The sequence below is a fragment of the Primulina tabacum genome, chromosome 5 (assembly GCF_025594145.1).
Source record: "Primulina tabacum isolate GXHZ01 chromosome 5, ASM2559414v2, whole genome shotgun sequence".
Classification (NCBI taxonomy): domain Eukaryota; kingdom Viridiplantae; phylum Streptophyta; class Magnoliopsida; order Lamiales; family Gesneriaceae; genus Primulina; species Primulina tabacum.
This window is the reverse complement of record NC_134554.1, coordinates 42,481,146-42,503,174: the sequence shown is the minus strand read 5'-3', so window position 1 is coordinate 42,503,174 and position 22,029 is coordinate 42,481,146. Positions and strand designations below refer to the sequence as shown.

General features: G+C 37.4%; 2 protein-coding genes across 2 annotated transcripts; one reads left to right on the top strand and one right to left on the bottom strand.

Annotated features, from left to right (window-relative positions):
• Positions 1-536: 536 nt before the first annotated feature.
• LOC142547787 (uncharacterized) lies at positions 537-2,578 on the top strand. Its single transcript, XM_075656244.1, has 5 exons — positions 537-729; positions 865-1,019; positions 1,934-1,992; positions 2,101-2,193; positions 2,282-2,578. Exons 1-5 carry the CDS (start codon positions 635-637, stop codon positions 2,321-2,323), a joined length of 444 nt encoding a protein of 147 aa, XP_075512359.1. The 5' UTR covers positions 537-634; the 3' UTR covers positions 2,324-2,578.
• Positions 2,579-2,953: 375 nt separating this feature from the next.
• Positions 2,954-13,627, bottom strand: LOC142547786 (protein ALWAYS EARLY 3-like). The gene is given in 22 exon segments (XM_075656243.1): positions 2,954-3,428; positions 3,521-3,616; positions 3,702-3,806; positions 4,276-4,476; positions 4,581-4,721; positions 4,977-5,138; positions 5,606-5,830; positions 6,212-6,494; positions 6,611-6,789; positions 6,872-7,180; positions 7,451-7,507; positions 7,587-7,861; positions 8,683-8,760; positions 9,000-9,363; positions 9,435-9,700; positions 10,083-10,158; positions 10,160-10,270; positions 10,759-10,836; positions 11,560-11,622; positions 11,860-11,958; positions 12,496-12,603; positions 13,471-13,627. Coding segments are annotated over 21 exon segments (3,450 nt in total). The 5' UTR covers positions 12,601-12,603; positions 13,471-13,627; the 3' UTR covers positions 2,954-3,251.
• Positions 13,628-22,029: the final 8,402 nt, after the last annotated feature.

Genomic DNA, 22,029 nt, shown 5'->3' with positions numbered 1-22,029 from the left:
CATGAAATAAAATATGAGAATTTACAAAATAATTGAGCGTGAGAGCCAAATGAATCAAAAGATTCATGTTTATAAAATATCCTAGTATATGAAAGAGTGAAAAAACATTTTCGTCGTTGCGAAATAAGAAACTTTCGTATTTTAATGCACGTATTCTCGGATCCCGCACGGTGAGTGGACAAAGCGACCGGTCAGGTAAAGCACTGGCTTCCTTGAAGCCTTACGACCTTCTCCGGATAGAGATCTGTTGATTTGTAAAATAATCGAATGAAATACATATGAAAATAAGAAAAAAAATAGTTGGTCAAAGTTTAAAAAAAAAATACTTCATGATGGCAGCATTCAAAACTGCGGAAAAAATCGTGAAGGAAAAAAGAAAACGATTCTCTTGGATTAGGGGATTTAAGCAGCACGAACAACCCTACACCCGTTGAAGTAAAATTGAATGAAATCAATTTTTTTAGATAAGAAAAAATATATAAGAGGTCGAAGTGGAGTTTCGAAAACCCAAGGACCATTCTGAATCAATAAGCAAACTATTGGGATAGAAAAGCGCACACGGTAATACGCGTGTGTGTGCGCGCCTGCGCGTGTCTGCATCGAGAGAGAGAGAGAGAGAGAGAGAGATGTGGAGATGGAAGACTTAACAGAAGAAGAGAAAAGGGCACTGAGAGGAAGCAAATTCGCTCCTCTTCCTTCTGCTCCGCCGTCGAACCGTAGCCACCCCAGGTTCATACGCCACATCTCTTTCTACGCATTTTGTATAAAACTTGCATCTTCTTGACCCATTAGTAATTCAACTTTCATAAAATTTGGTGTTTGTCCGTTAATTATTATATTTTTTTGTTACAATTATGTTGTTAGAGAGGCTCATCCTGGGGGGCCAATGAAGACAAACAAGGCAGCTGCTTTGGCTAAGTTTCTTGAAAGAAAACTTCAGGAGCCAAATGGCTTGGCTTCAGTCAATCCCAAATTGGTCGAATTGGCGGTCAAAAATGCTAAGCAAACTGTTCAATTAAGTATGTAATGTTTATATTCTTTAAATTAAAACCTTCAGTGTTTTGCTTATCTAAAATTTGTATCTTTGTCTATGTTCTCTTTCCTTTTGGTGCTATTTTTACCTTATTTTGAGAAAAATGGATTTGCTTCCGTTATGGGTTTGACTTTGTGGAGTGTTTTAAATGTATATTGTCTTTTTTGGATTGTCTATGTTTATTGTGATTTGTGAGGAGAAGGAATATTGGTATGGGAAATACTCATGTCAGATAAATTTCAATTGTTGATGAGAGCGCACCCTGTGTTCACGTGTTCATCACCTTATTCGATTCATCTTGCTCTTTGGAGTACATTTTCTATCTGCTTCGCTTGCACCTATGCGTAATATTTTAGACTTATCATTTTCATTCTTGTTTTATACCTCGCTCAGTCCTTTGCTTACCAGATGATGTGCTAAAACCTGTGAAAGTTTATCCACAACATATGTAAATACTTGTGGAGCAGTAGTTAATGGGGGATAATATTGACTATTTGTATGATGTCATGATGTAAAGAACGCTAGCAGAAGGCAGTTGTAAAAGTGAACGGCAAATTACAATCCATGATGAATGCCATATAGTTATAAATGATTGTAAGCGCTACCCTACTTCCTCCATTTGAGATTTGAACATCACTTTTTGTTCTCTGGAGTCGTATTTGGAACAGTGTCCTATTCATACCATAGATTTTCTTTTAGAGAATACCCTCTTTCTTCCCGACTTACACAACACAATATTTAAAAGATTCTTGGGAACTATTTTAGTGTAAATATGATGAAAAGTGAGCTTTGCTGCTGTTGTAACCTTTTAGCAACCATGATAACTAAAGATAAAGGGAGTGCATGACTACATGATATTAACCAGCTAACTCTTGTTCTTCTACCTTGTGATTGTTTTAGGTGGAGCATTCACTTCAGGAAGAATAATTCATCACGTCAATACTTTTGAAGATATTAAGGTGTGGTGAATCTACCGTCTTAATTCTAGGAGTTTCGTTTCAATATGACCTTTCTGTATCTCTATAACAGATTGTTAGTGTCCACTACTATTGATCGCAATTTGACAGGACTCAAATACTGAAGAGAAAATTGATGATGGGAAAACCTTTTTATCAAAGAAACTCGAGCAGAAGAAGAAAAAGAAAAAGAAAAAGAAAAAGGTTACTTCTTGTTGGCTTTCATTTGGAATAGCTGATATTATTTGTAGTCTTTTCTTTTGCTTGGTGTGAAATGTCCTCTCTTTTGCAGAAGTTGGAGGAATATACTTGTAGTACATCAAAAGTACTTTAAAGGAAGTTGAAATTATGATATCCTTCGCATTTGGGATCAGCAATTTCACAGAGATTCTTTAGATGTTGAAACTGTGATCCTCTTATGTAATTAGGCTTGTCAACTAGCTTTCCATTCTTTTGCTTCTAAGAACTAGAATTGGGTGGTATAGTTTGTCGTGTTGTATCCTTCTAATCCTGAACTAAGTGAGCGTGGAAACAGAACGATCCTATGCGGGCTCACTGCCACTTTTCTTTTCTGGTTTTACCAATTTCATGAAGTTGTTTTTGGAATCAAACACTTGATCGTTATATTAGAACTCAAAAGATGTATAGATCATTCAGAGGGCTATTCAAAATCAAATTGTAATTAGTTATATCTAAATTTAGAAATATAATTGAACAGATCACGTTTCATATTGTTGCTTGGGCATTGATTTTCACAAGTAGAAATTTAAGAGATTTTTTTTTAACATCAATGAGTTTTGAGTTTTTTAAAATCCTTAATATTGGAATTATTTTGATATCTTTCTTTCAAATATTAGATTCTTATCCCGTATTAAGAAATCCATTTTCTACTAGGACGGAAATAGAAGTGCACATATGAAGCACAATAAATTATTCATTCCAAGAAAGGTTATACCAAATGTCGTAATACGATCCCCACCTCTATATAAGCCGAAGACTAAACGCAAAGAGTACGTGACGCTAGTACAATGTTTACTTGATGTTACATTCTAGACTATTGTACCAGAATCAGAAACTGATTTATTGACACCATAAAAAAGTTCATAATCATACAAACAATATGATGTTCTACAAGCATCAATCCTTTAATACAGCCAGAGAGGCTAAAAACAGCACATACAATTCAGAACCAAAATGAGATCGACTAAATTATCTACAAGGCAGATTCACCAGATACCATAAATGACACCAATTTGATATCACTAGGATTGTGTCACAGTTGGCATTAGTGCCAATATTTGGTTCTTGATGATACCCATGCACTTCTGTATTTCATCATAGATTGGGAGATTTTGCGAACTGCAGGGCCGTAAGATCGTGACAGCAGAATCTAGTATTTTCGCTACATCTTCTGGAGGGGATTGTCTTTCGGTACACTTCTGCAATAATAATAAATAATAGCTACTATCAGCACGTATGGAGAGAGAGGTTTTCATTTCACCAGATGAAGATGGGCCGCTATGTATTTCACCTGTATCATAAGTAAAGTAGCTATGCATCGAGTGATCAATTCCGAAGGAATTTGTGCTTCAATGTCGGAAGAATTTGCCACTTTTGAATCAGGTGTCTGCGCCAAGTATGAAATTCAAGAATTCAATAGATCCTTCACTAGATGGAGAAACAGAACAAATATGTAATATGGAGGACCTTACCGAGGAAATGCAGGATTCATCGGATGGAAGATGATCGTTTACATAATCAATAGCTTCCTCGATTTTCTCGAAGGAGTCTTCTTTAACTTGCAGGGATGACAGCGCCTAAAGAGTATGAGCAGACATTAAATTGATTCCAGTAGAAAACGAATGTTACTGATATGATACAGATAAAAATAGATCCCTTATTCATCACCGTCATTGTTATGCTCATAACCGGAAAAAAAGATAAGTATACAATAAATAAACTACCACAGAACTACTAACCCAATCGTCAAGATGAATCACTAGTCTAAACTGCGAAATCTTTCAATGAAAGATTAAACACCTATTTCAAGCAGACAAATATGATTCAACACTAACAAGGTAAATACTTCTACTTCTGCCAAGTTAAGGAGATAGATAACACTTGAGCCATCTGAGGAAAACTAATTTTGGACTCTCACAATGTGATGAATTCAAATTTGAAGTAAAAATGTTGTTGTACCCAAAAAAAAAAAGAGTTGCTTGGTGGTGTCTCAAGGTGAAATGCTTCTAAAAATCACATACTCAAAGTACATATGTATTTGGACACCTGCATAGCTGCATCTACCAAGATACGAGCTTTGGTCTTGGAGCTATCAATGATTTCATTCACTTGCGATCCAGCTCCGTGATGTTGGCATGCAGAACGGTCAACAGAATCACCCACGCAGGGGACAGGCTTTGTAAATTTAAGCGGACTGCTTCCTTGATATGTGTTGCGTAATCTCAAGCGATGTAAAGCTGAAGAAACCTGCCGATTAAAATATGTGGTTGAACAATAGTTTGAATGCACCGAGCTCACAAATTAAAGCAAAACACAAACTTTTTTTCGGCTGAAGGGAGACAACAATGTACCTGTTCATTGGCTTCATTCAACTGTACAAGCACTGCAGCATATTGCTTTTGGAACGACTCTGAGTCCTTCAAAGAGACATCATCTTTTTGATGTTTTAACACATCATCGTTCATCTTCCTTAACTCAAGAACTGTTCCTTCCTACATGTCATGGCTAAAAAGATGACTCAACAGCACAACAATTATGGGTAAGCTACAAGGCCCAATTGATTCCATTGAAGTTCTAACGAATAAATTAAATATTCGAACCCATTCAACGCCCAAAGACAAGCAGTAGGTTACACCAATAAATTAGCAAACTATGGTGATAAACTTCTTCTCTTGAACATTTGAAGGAAAAAGTGTTGATGAGCGGAAAATAACATGTACGACAGATTAGCAGTTGGTAATATTGACCTTCTTATCAAGAGCACGAGTCAGTTCAGCAAGAGCTTCAATGTCAGCTTCCTTTGCCTGGTTCGGAGCAACTGTATTAAGCTGATATTGAGCTGTCTGTTGGTAAGAGGCAGTTTCACCAGGTACAATCTTTGACTGCGCATTAGCCTTTGCAGAAGCTACCTGGAAAACGTAAATTTCATTTCAGACATTTAGGCTTGTAATGAGATGACCATCTGTGGCAATAGTAAAAAGGAAAACATTTTGGAAGATTGCATAACCGACAACATATTTCACACTGAGGATAGAAAGCTTATACATGAGCCAAAATGCTAATAAAGAGATAATTACTTCAGAATTGACATGCACTCGAAATGAACAGTTCGCCAATAATCCATTTCATACACGTTTTTCTTCCAGAAAATTGTATCTTTTATTCATAGTAATTACTAATTAGACCGTAAGAGAACATAAAATTAAAATTCAACACCATATGGTGAGCCATACTTGGGATACTCCAATTATATATAGTTCATAATCATGCTTTTTGTCAAGGTTTCAATCAATCCAGGTACTAATAGGTGAACAAGTTAATGTTGAATCGAACTTATGATCAAATGATTTATTTGAATAGTTGGAGAGATTCATGCCTTAGTCGGCTTCAGTGAATGGGAAAGATCAGCGAATGGAGACAATTGAGAGAGACCATCACTGCTTTCAAGAATGTCACTGGAAGAAAGCTTCATGTATTCTTTTGATCGCCCATTTATTTGTAATTCATTGAAATTTTCAAGAAACTTATCAGCAGCAACTGTATGTCGCCCAAGCATAGCAGGCATATTCTCAAAAGGATATAAAGGCATGCAGTCAATATCCTGCCAAAACAAAAGGATGGACATAAAATAAAGGATATAAGAATTTGAAAATCACGCCTTTTGAAATTCTGCTTGATTTTAATTTTTTTTCATTTTCATATTCATACATGAGAAGCATGCCAAAGTGACCATTTATTATTTGAAAACTAGAGAAAGTAAAAGTACCACAAATAACAAGGAATTTCACTAGCAATTATTACTTCACAAAGAAGATGTCATGGTAATTTCTACAAGAAGCACTGTCATAACGACTGCTTACAAGGCCAACATCATCACTTCAAGACCTCTAATAAATTGATATGAATTTATACTTCTTGTGACATTGCAACTTCAGGGTTAGACATAAAATGAAATCAATGCCACACAAGAAAAGCGGGTTACCGTGACGAATTCAACCCCCAGATCATGACGGTCAAATTGAACCCGGCACCTACAGTGATCGACAGTTAGCACACTTCCGTCGTGAATCTCCCTTGTTTTTGGATGGATAGCTATAACACGCTGTCCTACTGACAAAGGCCTTGCAAGATCTGTCGGCAGTCCTTCCCTGACACCTTCACGAAGTTCAGTGTAGTGTTTTCTTACAGAATCCCTGTATTGATTAAGCTTCTCCTTCTCTTCCTCCAGGAACTGCTCTGAAAATCGCCGTGGTCTACCAAGAGAACTGTATTAACGTAGCAGCCAATATTTATCCAATGTTAACATGCTTGCTGTAGATAAAGGTCCAAACACCAGATAATCAAAAAGATAAATTTACACAACCAAAGACCAAAACATTACCTTCTAATGACGCCCCACTCTGCACGAGTTAATCTTGGAACATGACCCAATCCAACATGATACAAATATTCAACAAACTCCCTTTTTGCAAACCAAGGAGAATCAATGGCACTGTAAAGCCATTCACATGTACACCATCTCCTTAGACGTGAATTCACCAAGCAATTAGATAGTTTTCCCTGTATTACGTCAGAAAATTCATGGGTAAAGTATAGTCCAGCTATCTACTTTCCATCTGTAATATACTGGAAAATACCAAACCTTAAGATTTGCTTTGTCGTGAAATGAAGCCAAATATGTATTACTGTGATCACTTTGAATTTTATCACAAAATTTCAAATCTTTTTGAGCCTGTGATTTTTTGAGGTTCATCTTACGCCTGCTCCTAACTTTTGTGGCCAAGTTAACCTGTTTATCAAGAGGATCCTGTATGGCTGATTGAGCTGAATCACTCCCTTCTTTTCGTAGAACAGCACCAGAAGAATTTTCAGATATTTTCATCAAGTTCGGTGAACTGCTATGTGAAGTTTTCTTACTCTTACTCGCTGACTTCTTCCCCGCATCTTGAGCCTAAACAAAAAGAAGATAACATTTTAGATCAATAAAGTATTAATGGGACAAGTCATTAGGAAGAGTTCAAACCAATGCTACAAGTCGTTGCAGCATCCATGATAAAAAAATAGTTGTGACCAATAATAGAAGTTGTAGCAGCATACAGAACACCAAAAACCACTAAAAAAATCAATAAAAGGAAGTTATAAGCCTTACCGCTTCTTAAAAGAAGATGAATGCTAAGTAACATTACATAAAGAACGAAATCATAAAGCAAAAGACAAGTACCTCGATTCCTGACGATTCACTCAGATGCATATCAGAATAAGCATCAATTTTCTCAATCTGAAAATGAACTTGTGTAAACCAACTGTACCAGAATCTAATTTACAGCTTAAGAACCGTAAAATTGTGTCTATCTAACCTTAGATGTCTGCATCCTTTGTTTTTTTCTGACACTTTTGGTGACAAGCCGACTAATATCTTGATCTTCTTCAGGAACAGAACTCTCATTATAAACTGAGACTTTTCCAGGTTTTGTTGTTTTACTAGAAGCAACTCCAAGACTTGGTTTATACCCTTTCATCCTAACACCAGAGGATCTACGTTTCTCTTTTTGCTGGTTTGCCGGCCGAGCTTCTAACAAACCAGATTCATCAAAATGATCACCATCTTCATCTTTAAATGGCATGATTGACTCTGATGGAAAATTTTGAACTAATTATGGCAGGTAAAGAGACAATTCAGCATGATAGTGTAGATGACTTGGAATTCATCTAATGCTTTTACTAAGAGAAGATCAAACTCGCATACTGAATACTAAATCTTATGGAAACATCTTGATTCTGTACAACTTTCCCAAAAAAAGAATCAGAAAAATCCACACGTTATTTAAATTTCACCTCTTTTTCTTTTTCATAATTGTCCCTAATCCAGAGCCATTTAGAATTGGCCCATTATGAGAAATACTTTACCAGAACCTACATTCTTCATTCAAATAGTCGGAACCGGGACCTTGCTTAACAACAATCGAACCCCTTATCACTTGAACCAATAGATCGTTTTCACCACTTTATAACATGTTTAACATGTCGATAAAGAAATAAAATATGAAACCCACTGGACACCGTATAAAAGCATATTCTTCTTTAAAAATAAGGTACGCAACAACACTGAGTTACCTGCTCCTCTCGAATATGGAATAATGGCTGTATGTGTTATAACAGTATCAATACATGGATAAATCACAAAGTAAGAACTCTTTATTAATGACCCAAAGGATTATAAAATTTAAAACAAGGCACTAGAAAGCAACCAACTGAACCAAGTTACAGACAGTGTGTTATAACAGTATCAATACATGGATAAATCACAAAGTAAGAACTCTTTATTAATGACCCAAAGGATTATAAAATTTAAAACAAGGCACTAGAAAGCAACCAACTGAACCAAGTTACAGACAGCCAATCCCATTCCCCTCATTATTATTTTTAACAGGAAAATGATCATAGCTTCCTCACCATCTTCGTTTGCTGTTGGCATCATCAGCGACAAATCAGCCAGAGCTTTCAGAGCATCAAAGGCAGCACCTTCATTCTCTGCACAGGTTAGATATATCTTAGTTCTGTATACGTAAAGGGCTGGTGCAAAATAAAATGATTAAAAGCTCAGAGGAAATCTAAGCAAAAATAAAACAATAGAACTACATCATAAAGCAAGTCTGATCTAGAATCTTGATGTCTTTGAAGCATCTAAGTCTGCAAATTCCTCATTCATATGACATAGGCATATTACCTATATTTATAACTTTTCAAATTGTTCATAAAAAGTCAAGTACCTCTTTTGAAAAGAACCTTTTTACTCTTTTTCCTCTGATTCGGTAGAGAGGACCTTATGATCTTACCATCGGTAACCTCTACATCAAACTTTCCTTTCATTTCACCTAATCTTAAACCTTCCTCTGTTCCACTGCATTCTTCCTTGATGTCCTCCAAGTTATTCTCATTATTGCCATCAGCTTCAAACTTTTTCCCTACAAGATTTCTCTCCTGCTGTCTTGCAGTATTAATACTTCCAGTTTCCATCATAGAATGTTTATGCTTAAACAGCTCTCCAGTGTCACCTTCTGTGCTTCCTTCTAAATCTTCTTCATCCATATCCTCACCCCAAATCTTGGCATCAGGCATTTCTGCTACAGAATTCTGTAACCAATAGTAGGTCTTTAAACTGGACGAAATAAGTATTCCTTCCGTGCATAAGGTCAAGCTATTACCTTTATCTGAGCACTCCTAATAGGTGATGACATAACACTCTCAGTTCTTCTACTTGGTGTTCGAGAAACCTGGGGAGAACCACCTCTCTGTGATGCCTCTGCCAGAGCTATGGCTATTTCATGAGCAACTTCATCATCATCAGCATTAGCTTTTATTTTCAAGCCTTGCCTGGTTGGAGAAAGGTACTTTTCCCCAATGTCATTTTCACATGAAAATGAAACAGGGAACCTAGGTGTCCTTTTTCCAACAGGACGAGGTCGAGTTCCTGAAATAAACTCAATGGTTACATCATTAGAATACCATATCCTTGTTATAGCTTGAAAGACCACAGAAAGAAAGGAAATATGTGAGCTCTTCTTTATTAAATTTAAAGGAGAAAAAAGGCAATTGAAGGAAGAACAATTAAGCTCTATTCCAAATGTAATAACATGGGCCAGCAGAACATCTCAAATTATTTAAAGATTTGCAGGAATTCTTATGCTTATATGTACAAATCAATGGTCCATACTAGCATGCAACTGTATCAGTAAGATTAAACTCAAAATCCTACAAATATTTATTTTATGTGTGCCTTCTCTCATGCCTTGGTGGTTGAACTAAAGAAGACAAAAACAATGCCAACTGTATATTTATCTCTGTATTCATACCTCCAGTTCGTTTTTTCTTCAACAATGACAAGCAACCATAATTCGATGCAACATTCTGAGAATCGAGAAACAAATTTCTCATCGGTTACTTTAGGCATAGTTGGCTGGACTTTTCCACGAGCACGCTTCTGAGTCTTTCGAGATGATCCTGCTCCATCATTGCTTTCTTGTTCACTGTCACTTCCAGCCTGTCAAACAAAGGTTTACAAGACCAGTTATGAACGGTACTTAGCATATCTAGAAAGCAATTGAATTAAATTGATGATAATTCACTCGTGTAACACATTTTTCCCACACACATAATTCTTAGACTATGAGCAGAATACGCCGATAAAGATCAATTAAGAGCTCGCAATCTTATAAGAGTTTGATGTCACACAGCAGATGAGGATGCATATACGATAAATTTCACCACCAATCATCATAATCCTCATAAAATATTTCCTAGTTTTGTAGTATTTGTTCATGTAAAGTATCAGTTTCACTTTAAAAGAGAAGGATAGAAAAGTATACACACAAAAGACAAATCGGACATGCATTATTTCTGCACAATATTTCATCACTATTTCTCTTATGAAACCTGCAACACTACAAAGCACAAATTTGAAAGCAGAGACTTTGGCTGTAATGATCAGTCACCATGACAATAAGTTTGCTCGTTGGAAAAAAGTCTCACCAAATTGCTGTAGTGATCGGTCATCATGGCAATAAGCCCAGCTTTAGAAGCAGTTCCCTCAGGAAGCGACAAATAAGCCTGAAATTTGAGAGCTAAAAATATGTGACAACCATTCCAGAAGAATGGATACGTGTACTCCCATTTGTGATTTTTTTATGAAAAGGAAATTCAACACCTTAAACCTTATGGCAAGTATTTGTTTAATCTGCATATGATGTGAATGAAGTGAAATACATTTGAACTACGAACCCCTACTTAAAAAAAATGCAAGGACCATCAGCTATCATACCAGGAATGTTAATCTCCATAAACATGTGTTGCTCTGCCTCATCAGAAAAGAGAATTAACAAGAAATTTTCTAGTTCACCCCATCAGTTTTTGGTCTCTGATCACTATTGCACAACATCATCTTGTCTTTCCCATTCACTACTCTACAAACTATCACACTTTATATTACGTCAAAAAGATGGCATTTTTGCAATCAAGATTTCACATCAATGCAAAAGTAGAAATGTTCTCACATAAAACTCTTTTTCTGTCTAAAAAGAAATCTTCAAGTTCTTTTAGCTAGCATGCATTTTAAAAGCTAATATTTTTCAGAAAAATCTGTTTTTTTCTCATAGTTGGTGTGGGAATATGCTTTCGAGGCCCAAAATGTTCTTTAAATAGGAAAAACTAGTGAGGCAATGAGAATTTTGAGAGATGACAACAGGCTGGAAGCAGGATATTTGGAGAAAGTTGTGAGATGACAGAATTGGCACAATTTTGACTGGGAAAAATATTGTGTTATCACAAAATTACCCTGTTCATAGTATAAAGAGCCTCCACCATTTCAAAAGATCTGTTTCGCACAGCAGCGGACACCTATAACCACACAAAACAGAAAAACAAGCTGTCAGCAATGAACAGATTAGTGCCCAAAAGTATGCCATGCACTAATAATCCACAAGAAGGATCATGCCAGCACGACTTTCCTCATGATTTTGTAGTAACTCAGAAATCAATTATGGAACTTATTAATAAATATGATCTCATTTTTAATAAAGGCATTTTGAGGTAACAAATTAATGGCAATAAGGCAAGAGTATATGAGAAATCGACCTTTTTCCAATCTTTTCCATACTTGCGATAAGCTTCATAAAAGCGGATGAGCTCTTCTTGGCTCCATTGAGACCCAAGCATGCCAGACAGCTTCCTTTTCTGCAGATTATGCAAAACGGGAAGAGTCTGATAATTTATACATTCATAAGCAAAACCACAATTGTTATCAATGGTAGGAAAAAAAACACAATTTGTTAGAAATCTAAATGCTGCATTAAATCTAACTCAACTGAAATTACAAACTACAGGGGAAAAAATAAGACATGACAACAGAAAGTTATGCAAGGAGCCAAGCGGAATTTGTTGTAAGAAATAATGCTGCCATTATCCTTGATATCTCAACTCAACCGTCTCAGAAATTTTTGCATTTCAACAATTCATTTCACTTCTCAGCTTTACAAGCTAAACAGAGAATATTATTGCAGTGTACTATGAGGCACGTTTTATGTGGTGAAAAAGGGATATCATCACCAGCATTTTATTAACCAGGCAGAAGCATTGATCAATAGCATTTGGTTTTACCGCACCTAGTTGGAGCAACCACAAAATAGAAACATGGAAAACTTGTTGGAATTGGAAAGAAATGAGAACTCCAACAGTTCCATAGAAAACACATAAACTACACTATAATCTCACCCGATTATTGCTTCTTCTAGAACTATCTCCATCCTTGCTAGGTGATATATCATTAATATAAGAATAACTTTTATTCACGCTTCTTGATTTTCTTGGTGGACCCATTATCTGCTAAAAAACATAGAAAGTGAGTAAGTAAAATAGAACAATGGATATAACATACAAATAATCATGGACTGCAGAAAAACTTATTCATTTGACACAGCCACAAATAATATAAAAGAAGAGAAGCATCCTTCTTTTTTCTACACCAGAAAGATTTGAGGCCACACCATTTGAGTAATTATCCAAAATGCGGAAGTATAAAGGTGCCAACCATTAGAAACAAAGCATTTCTTTTACCCACTTGATAGCATAAAGAAAACCAAAAAAACAATTACACAACACATTTCCCCATCTCAAATATATCGGAAACATGATAAACAAAATGTGCACTGAGCAAACAAAAGAAATAAGATCGCGCACAAAAAAAAATTAATTCACACATAGACACAATAAAAGAAACACATACCACTAGCCCAAAAAAGATAAGAAAATGATTTAGAGCTAAAACCGCCAAACGATAATACTGAAATTTTGAAAAAGAAGAAAGAAAATTAGAAGCTGACCCAATCACATCCAACGCCAATAACTATCCGCACGAACACAAAGCCAAAATCTCGCCACTAAAAACTTCTCAAACTCGGAATTGAACACGATTCGAAGCTAGCGCTCGCAAATTTATAGGACAGTTCATACACACAAAAATTCCAAAACAGAAATCACGCAGAACTAACCAAATTCACTCAGACGCGGAGCAATTTAAATTTGAAAACAGAACAAAAAAAAACAAAAAACAAGAATATCAAAGTCCTGAACCAAAAGCCTTCGATCGAAAGAAACCTTTCAAAAACGAAGAAAACAAACATGAAGCAAACAATTAAAAAACACAACTTCGTAAAAACTCGAGCAAAAGCATCTCATTTTCACATTTACCTTTCATGCGAATTCAACTGAAAACACTCGTAAGACCTTGCCAGCACAGATTTAATGAACCCGGAGACGATGAACAGATGAGATTGCGAATTTAGAGAGAGAAAGCGGATTGTCTTAGAGAGAGAAGGATCGAGGCGTAAAGAATGTAATTTTAAGTTTTGAGGGTAACAACCGCGAAACTCTTTGTATTTGTAAAAGTGATGTCATATCGGAGCATTTCGAAGGGCGAATTAATTACATTAAAGACCCTAATGTTTGATACGATCCTACTTTCTACCCCTTCAATCTTATACTGTTCTATTTTCAGTTCAATGTATTTTATGTTAGTTAACTTTTGATCTATTGTAGATCCCCTTTTGCTCACTTAGAAAATAACAAATTCAAGAACATGTGCATATATTAATATAGACGATAAATTCTTATAAGTGAAATTAAATTCTTTGTTAAATATCAGTCTTTGTCAACTAAAAATATATATATTTGACAAAAATAAATATTTTCCAATATCAATATATTAATAAAAACGACTAAATTCTTGCATAAATGAATGATAATAAGGTTTTTTTTTATCATTAAATAGTCATTCGTCTGGATGGACCTGACGCATGTTTTTAATAACTATGTATTGTTTTTTTTGAAACTATGATACTGTTAATGTAATATGATCTCATTCTTTAGACCAGTGATATAGTTCCCAAGTGAGATAGTCAGCGACTCCGGTGGGGACAAAATGATGCCGAGTTTTTCATTTTTCATATTATGTTTCGGGTAAAAATTTGTGTAAGACGGTCTCACGGATTATATTTTGTGTGACAAATCTCTTATTTGGGTCATCCATTAAAAAATATTATTTTTTATGCTAAGAGAATTACTTTTTATTGTGAATATCAGTAGGATTGACTCGTCTCACAGAAAAAGATTCGCGAGACCGTCTCACAAGAGACCTACTCTATATTTTGTGTGCATGCTTACAACTGATTTATTGTGATTCCCTTCCTTTTACTTTGACAAGTGTTTTAACTACCATTCCTGGATTTCTTATGCTCTTATGGCATGCGATATAGAACTGTATTTCATGGATTCTCTTTGATCAAGATGATTGTCATAATTGATTAATATCAGAACCTCTGTTTAAGTAAACATCTCTCTTCCCTTCATCTGTTGGTTAAGTGTTTCTCTATTTTATATGAAAGTCGTTATATTTTTATTCATACCATCTGTTTAGCCCAAATATTGAAAGCCCACCAATTATAAAGGTTTGCAGAATATCAGAAGGCCCAATGAATAAACCCGTAGAGTGGCAGTTGAAGACCATGATTATGAAGTTGGCCCACAATCCACGTTGAACGATCGTGGAAAGTGATCAGACCGTTCCATGGAGTGTGACAAAAACTGAGAGGAAGGATCAGAAAAAACCCCCGACAAAATCAACACAAAATCTACAGCAAATCTCTGCAGAATTCTCCCAATTCTATGCATGTTTATTTCAATTTCAGCAATCAAGTATTTGAATTTTTACATATTCCTTCAACTTTTTGTAAAAACGTTGATCAAGTTCATATCAACATAATTATATTTGATGTTGTTAATGGATATCTCCTGTAATTTTGTCACATTTCTCATTTTTGTTTGTGTTTTTGAGTCATTTCGAGGGAGTTAGAACTTACGACCGAAACGAGACCTACAACGTTTGATTAGAAGTCAGATTATTTCACAAATTCGGCACGAACACGTGCCTGGCACGCCCGCAGTTTTCGTGATAAACAAGTTGGCACGCCCGGTGGGACACAATGCCTCCAAAGCGTACTGAGAAGAGTGAAGGAATTCCTCCATCACTGGGGAAAGGTCATCGCTCACAAGAAGAGTATCAGGAAACTGATGCAGAAAGAAGAACGGTTGAAAGGCTCGTACACCAGTTCGAGGAAGAGACTATGAAGGAAGGAATTGTTGTTTCTGGTGGTGATGGGTCTTCGCCGAACTTCATGTTGGCCATGGAGAAAAATATCCACAGCGATCTCAAGGAAATGACTCAAACTTTCGCTACTGTCATAATGGAATTTGTGGCAGAAATGAAGGAATGGAGAAAGTCTGCAAAAGGCGAAGTGGTTATACCAGAGAGTGATAAACTTCAAGAGAATGACGTCAAGCTGCTGAAAGATCAAGGTCAAGGATCAGGAGTTTCTCAGGCAGGTGAAAGTCGCCGCTTGGGGGAAGCATGAATTCCTGAATCTGCCAGGGAAGGGAGATACACTCCTCCGCACAAAAGGGATGAGGAGTTGGGGTTGAAATTCCAAAACTGCAGCAACAGTAAACAAATGGCTGGTAACGTGTTCTCTGTGACGTCTCCTAACTTACATCCAGGGATATATGTTGATGGAAAAATGCGTGGATATTCAGCGCCAGGTTTGGGGAATAACACTCGGGGGGCAATCTATCCTCCTCACCAGTTAAGACAAACTCCAACGTTGGATTTTGAGATGGTACGTGATATGATTCAAGAGTTGTATGGCCCAGGAGTGAGGCCAATCAACCGACCAGAATTCCATAAACCGTATCCTGATGTTGTGGATCGTGACAACCCTTATTCAAAAGGATACCGCATTCCAGACTTCACGTTATATTCTGGGAAAGATGGCCAATCTAGTGTGGAACATCTGGCAAGGTTTACGATACAGTGTGGGGAACTAGCAAATTTGGATAACTTTTCCAACTACAAGCTGCGTTTGTTTCCCAATTCATTGACTAGCACTGCGTTTACTTGGTATTCCACACTGCCTCGGAATTCTATTATGACTTGGCATGACATGGAACGCCAATTCCATACACAATTCTTCATAACAGTACATGAGATTAGTGTAGCGGAATTGTCAAGGGTGGTCCAAAAATCGGGGGAATCCATTGATGATTTCATTTGTAAATTCAAGAAAGTGAGAAGTAGATGCCGAGTGCTCCTTCCTGAATCAGAGTATGTGAAGATAGCACAGCGAGAGCTTGATTTTGAACTTAGAAAGAAGTTCCAAGGGATGGAATTCCAGCGATTTTTATGAGCTTGCTGCCAAAGTATCGGAATATGAGGAATTGTTGCGGGAAGAGAGTCATAAAAGACAATCTACAATGGGCTCTTACTTCCAAGAAGTAGAGGAAGTTACGTTGGCAGAAGTGGTAAATTCCGGGTCACGCGGTGTCCCTTTCTTAAAACGCAAGAGTGAAGAATCTGCCAAGAAAAACATTCCTACAGTGCAAACACCCTATACTTTCGATGCATCAAAGACAGAGGAAATTTTCAATCACTTAGTGAAGGAAAAGTTCATAACATTCCCCCCAGATCACAAGCTACCCACGAAGGAGGAGTTGAAAGGAAGAGATTACTGTAAGTATCACAATTCCTTCAACCATAATACTAATGCTTGTTGGGCGTTCAAGAATGTCTTGCAGGAAAGGATCAACAAGGGAGTCCTGAAATTTCCCGAGAAAAAGAAAGCGATGATAGTGGATGAAGATCGTTTTCCCCCGGTAGCCAATGTGAACATGGGCAGTACTGACTTGCGTTTCTTGATCAATGAGAGAAGAAGGAACGGGTACGGGGACAGGTCCATCAAACCAAGATTTACCATAAAGAAGTGTTGGGTGCCTCGAAAAATGATATTTGAGGTCAAGGAGAAGAAGACAGAAGCTGTTCATGAAAAAGATCACTATTACAGTGGAGGACGGTCTGCATTATACTGGGAGGAATATGAGGTATGACAGGGAATCCATGGCCAAAAGGCCAGGGAACCAGTACCTCAAAAGGGGCCCACATCCTTGGTCGATGAATGGCGAGAGAAGAGCTGACCGGCAGTTATTTCAGAAGACAAGACAGAGGCCATCCTTTCTGGATACTGATAAAAAATATGAGAGGAAGTCCCGCTTTGTTGTTCCTCCTAGAGCAGTTCCCGACGGCGTATGGAGGCGAGTAGAACATCCAAAGTTTCCAAAACCTCTTTCTCGGACCCAAAAGCGACGTTTGTTGAGGGAAAAAGCTGCTAAGCGCAGGTTGCAGATGGAGGAACCAGGTAAAGAGAAGAAAAAATTTGGAAGGAGGGCCACTGAAGATTATGGTGAGGAAGATGACGACTTGTTATCAGAAGAGGACGGTGAACCAGTCAAGAAGGCTACTTTCAAGGTGGGGCAGATCCTCGTTTCATTTGAGTGTGCCACTGGCTCGTTAATGTTGCCAGAGGAGTTTAAACGCAAAAGGACGTGTGAAACCGATGTCTTTACTGGAAATCAAAATGGTGCAGAATCCGTTCAATCTGATATGGTGAGTGAAAGCGTCGGTGTTTTTGTTGATGAAGAGAAAAGAGTATTGATGAAGCGACCTACAAATGAAATGACTAAGCATATCAAACCACTTTACATTGTAGCGCATGTGAATGGAAAGCCGTTGTCTAGAGTGCTGATAGATAATGGATCTGCTGTGAATATTTTGCCGTATAGAATCCTTCAGAAGTTGGGGAAGAATGTAGAAGACTTAATTCCTACCGATGTCTCCGTGGCAGCTTTTACCGGGGAGTCTACAAAAACCTTGGGAGTGTTGCCAGCAAACGTCACTGTAGGGTCCCGATCTTCGTTGTCAGCCTTTTTCGTGGTAAATTCCAGTGTTAGTTTCCACTGCTTTGTTAGGAAGGGATTGGATTCACACCAATCATTGCGTACCATCATACATGCACCAGTTATTGTTGATGTGGAAAGAGGATGAAGTGGAAGTGGTACAGGCTGATTCGCAGCCGTATCAATATAGTTCCAACACAGTAGAGGCCAGGTATTATGATGGAGCCTTCGGTCCAATTAAGATTCGGAATTACAAAGTGAATGGACAACAAGGAGTAGTCTACATGGATACTAAAAAAGTAAGAGAAGCAGTTGAAAAAATTCTCAAACCCACCACCATGGTCTCTCCTAGACCCATGGTCCGACCTATTATCGAGGAGGTCGATGACTAAGTTCACTAAAGAAGAGATGGAAGTCGCTGCAACTTCCGAGAAGAAAGCCAAAATGCAGCAGCTAGTGAACGAATTGCAGTCTCAAGAATTGTGGGATATCGATGGAGCAGAAGTAATATTTGAGGAGGAATGTGGAGGTAGCGAGGAAGAAGAGTTACAAATTGAGGATTTAATCTTAGCTCCAGCTCAGATGAAAGATCGACAGTCGGAGACATATGGTTCATAAAGCTGAATAGATGAGAAGTATTGCAAAGTAGGCTGGATGGCCACTTTGGTCAGTTTTGTCATATTGGCTTATAAGAAGTTTCTGTAAATATGTGAGGAATAGGCTTTTAAGCCATTCCTTGCTGAAGTTGTTTCGTAAATAATGATGGATCATTGTGAATAAATAAAATCATTGCTCATGAAATCCGATGTAGTTTATGTATTTTGAGAGGAATATTTGTTGTGTTGGTTGGCCAAATTGATGAAAAAGTGAAGTTTGTTTATGGCATATCTCGAAACCTTGGGGAGTATTGTTAGAAAAATGTTGTTTAACAGTTGGTTTGTAACAAGCAGTGTTGACCCGCCATGTTTGCGTCAATGTTAAAGAAAACATGCTTTTTGCCGTTTGTTCATTTTTTATAAAAATTTTGGCAAAGTTTCCCTTGTAAATGTGATATGCCAAAATTGTAAACACCTGCAAATATATCCCAAGCAACATATACAAGAACAACAATGTATTTTACAAACAAAGTTTGGCTTTCAAGCCACTTTTCCAACCCTACACCTCATAAAAGACACTTGTCAAATCATGGCAAACAAGTGCAAAAAAGTACACCTACTGTCCCTAGCCTACGTATTTTTTTTCAATGTGTATTACACTTTATACATATATGCTCAGTCAGTTGCAAAGATATTCATCCAAGCTTGGAAATTATTTCAGATTGGCCGGCGGCACTCCCAAGAGGTAATTTCCATATCCATTGGTATTTAAGGTACTGCTTGCATTGGCCTTTGAGATAAATCCTCAATTCCTCCAACTATGTTCCTGCGAAATAAATGGGACCACATGAGAAATAATGGAATGTTGATCAACAAAACCATGATTTGTGTGTGCTATTGTTGTCATTGATGTGGCACGTGTCACTTCTTTGTGAGATAGAATGAATCTTGCCATTTTTTAATTTATGGCTTGCCAAGATTCCAGAAAATGAGATCTCATCCTCAGTGAATTTGGGTGGAGCATCACAATTCCTTGTGCTGGTGCATTTCTTTTAAGCGCATGGAAGATTACAGAAGTTGCACCAGCTATAGGCCAAGTTTTGAATATGGGCGCCAAGGGAGCCGTCCTGTTGAGATGCAAGCAGTGGGTGTTGCAAGGTATTGCTCATAAAAAACTCATTCAGACATATTCACGAACACCTTGAGTGCATCATGAAATATGATATATTCTACAATGTTTTTGTGATGGGGGATTGGATAAATGGTGAAATATACCTACCTTGAGAAGGTGTGGTTTGATGTAAAGGAGATTGACGATGACAACTTTCAGAAACTTGAATGGCATCACAAAGTCGATGGAGCGGCAATTTCTTCGGGAAAATCGGTGGGCACCGATGGAGGTTTGGGGGAAGTGAGAAAGAAAGAGATAAAGAAGGGTTTGAGGAAGGTGAGATGAATTAGGGGGTTCAGGGAATCCACACTTGGATTTAACCCGATGGAAGGAAAACATGTGTCTCGGTCAATTCATATTCAAGTCACATAACCATTCCTTTCTTAACCATATGATTTCTACGCACTGTATGAATAGCTAGTTTGGCCAAAATTGGGCCGAATTAGTAAAATGCCCAAATAGCCAAAATTGGGCCAAAAATGGCCAAATTGGCCCAAATTGGCTAGGGGGCAGTTGTTTAGACCAAATATTGAAAGCCCACAAATTATAAAGGTTTGCAGAATACTAGAAGGCTCAATGAATAAACCCGTAGAGTGGCAGTTGAAGACCATGATGGTGAAGTTGGCCCACGATCCACGTTGAACGATCGTGGAAAGTGATCAGACCGTTCCATGGAGTGTGACAAAAACTGAGAGGAAGGATCAGAAAAAACCCCCGACAAAATCAACACAAAATCTACAGCAAATCACTGTAGAATTCTCCCAATTCTATGCATGTTTATTTCAATTTCCAGCAATCAAGTATTTGAATTTTTGCATATTCCTTCAACTTTTTGTAAAAACGTTGATCAAGTTCATAGCAACATAATTATATTTGATGTTGTTAATGGATATCTCCTGTAATTTTGTCACATTCCTCATTTTTGTTTGTGTTTTTGAGTCATTTCGAGGGAGTTAGAACTTACGACCGAATCGAGACCTACAACGTTTGATTAGAAGTCAGATTATTTCACAAATTCGGCACGAACACGTGCCTGGCACGCCCGCAATTTTCGTGATAAACACCATCGTTTTATACATGATATCAAACTGTTTGCACTGAATATATGTAGTACGTGCAAATGAGAATATGTAAATTTGGTGCTGCCTGCAGGTATGACCACCCGAAGCACATACCTCCAACTAATATGTCATTTCGCGCTCGAACTAGGAACGGAGACCAGAGAATTTTCAGAAAAAAATTATTTTATTAATTAATATAAGGTGTTTTAAAGGTAATTTTCAAGAAATGGGATTTTATTGGATATTTTGACCGCAGGATTTTAATTTTTAACGGTGTGCAAAATTTATCGAATCGGGGGACTTTTTGAGGGTTCGACTAATATTTTCAAAATCTTTCCAACACGAAATATTTTTCGGGAGTATGTTTGAATTTAATGGGCCTAATTTTAAGGTTATTGGACTTAAATTTTTTTTTAAACTCTTAATTAGCAATTTAGGGCCCACTAAGTATTTGTTTACTATTTAATTAAACATCTAAACATCATTTAAACTAAACCTACCCTACAACAATAATAGAACCAGCCGACACTTCATCTTTTCAGATTGGTTCTCTTGGTTTCAGCAAGAATTATCTCAAGAAAGCTTCAGTCACTTCTTTTCTTTACAAGAATAATTCTCCCGGCACTCGTTCTTCGATTCCCCTCGCGACTACATCATCAAGGCATGCATTTGTATCTTTCTTTATGCATCATACATGCTTTTATACTGACGGTTGTGTTCATGCATAAGGATTTCCGATTCAAGCATGTGTTTGAAAGGATCTTGATTTCCATGTGTTTTCTTGCACCCTTTATGTATCATTCACGTTTTTCTGAATTTTTGGTGCAAGGGGCTGCTGTTCTTGAGTGTCTAGAGGCTGCTGGTAGTGTTAAGTTGCTGTCATGGGATTTAGAAAATTTGTTGTACGTATACGAGTGAAGGGGCGTGAGGTGGGTTCTTCGGGGGTGGCTCGATCTTTGGTGTGTCAGCGTCCAGGGTTCAACCAGCACTACAGGGACTTCGCTGAGGCTTAGACCAGACCCTGGTGGGTCTGAGACAAGTCTTGGAAGGACTCGGCTAGTGCTGGAACCGTCCCAAGCGCTGTGGATCGAGGAGGTAGAGGCTTGGCTCGGTTGAGACATTTTGGTGTGATTAGCGGTTT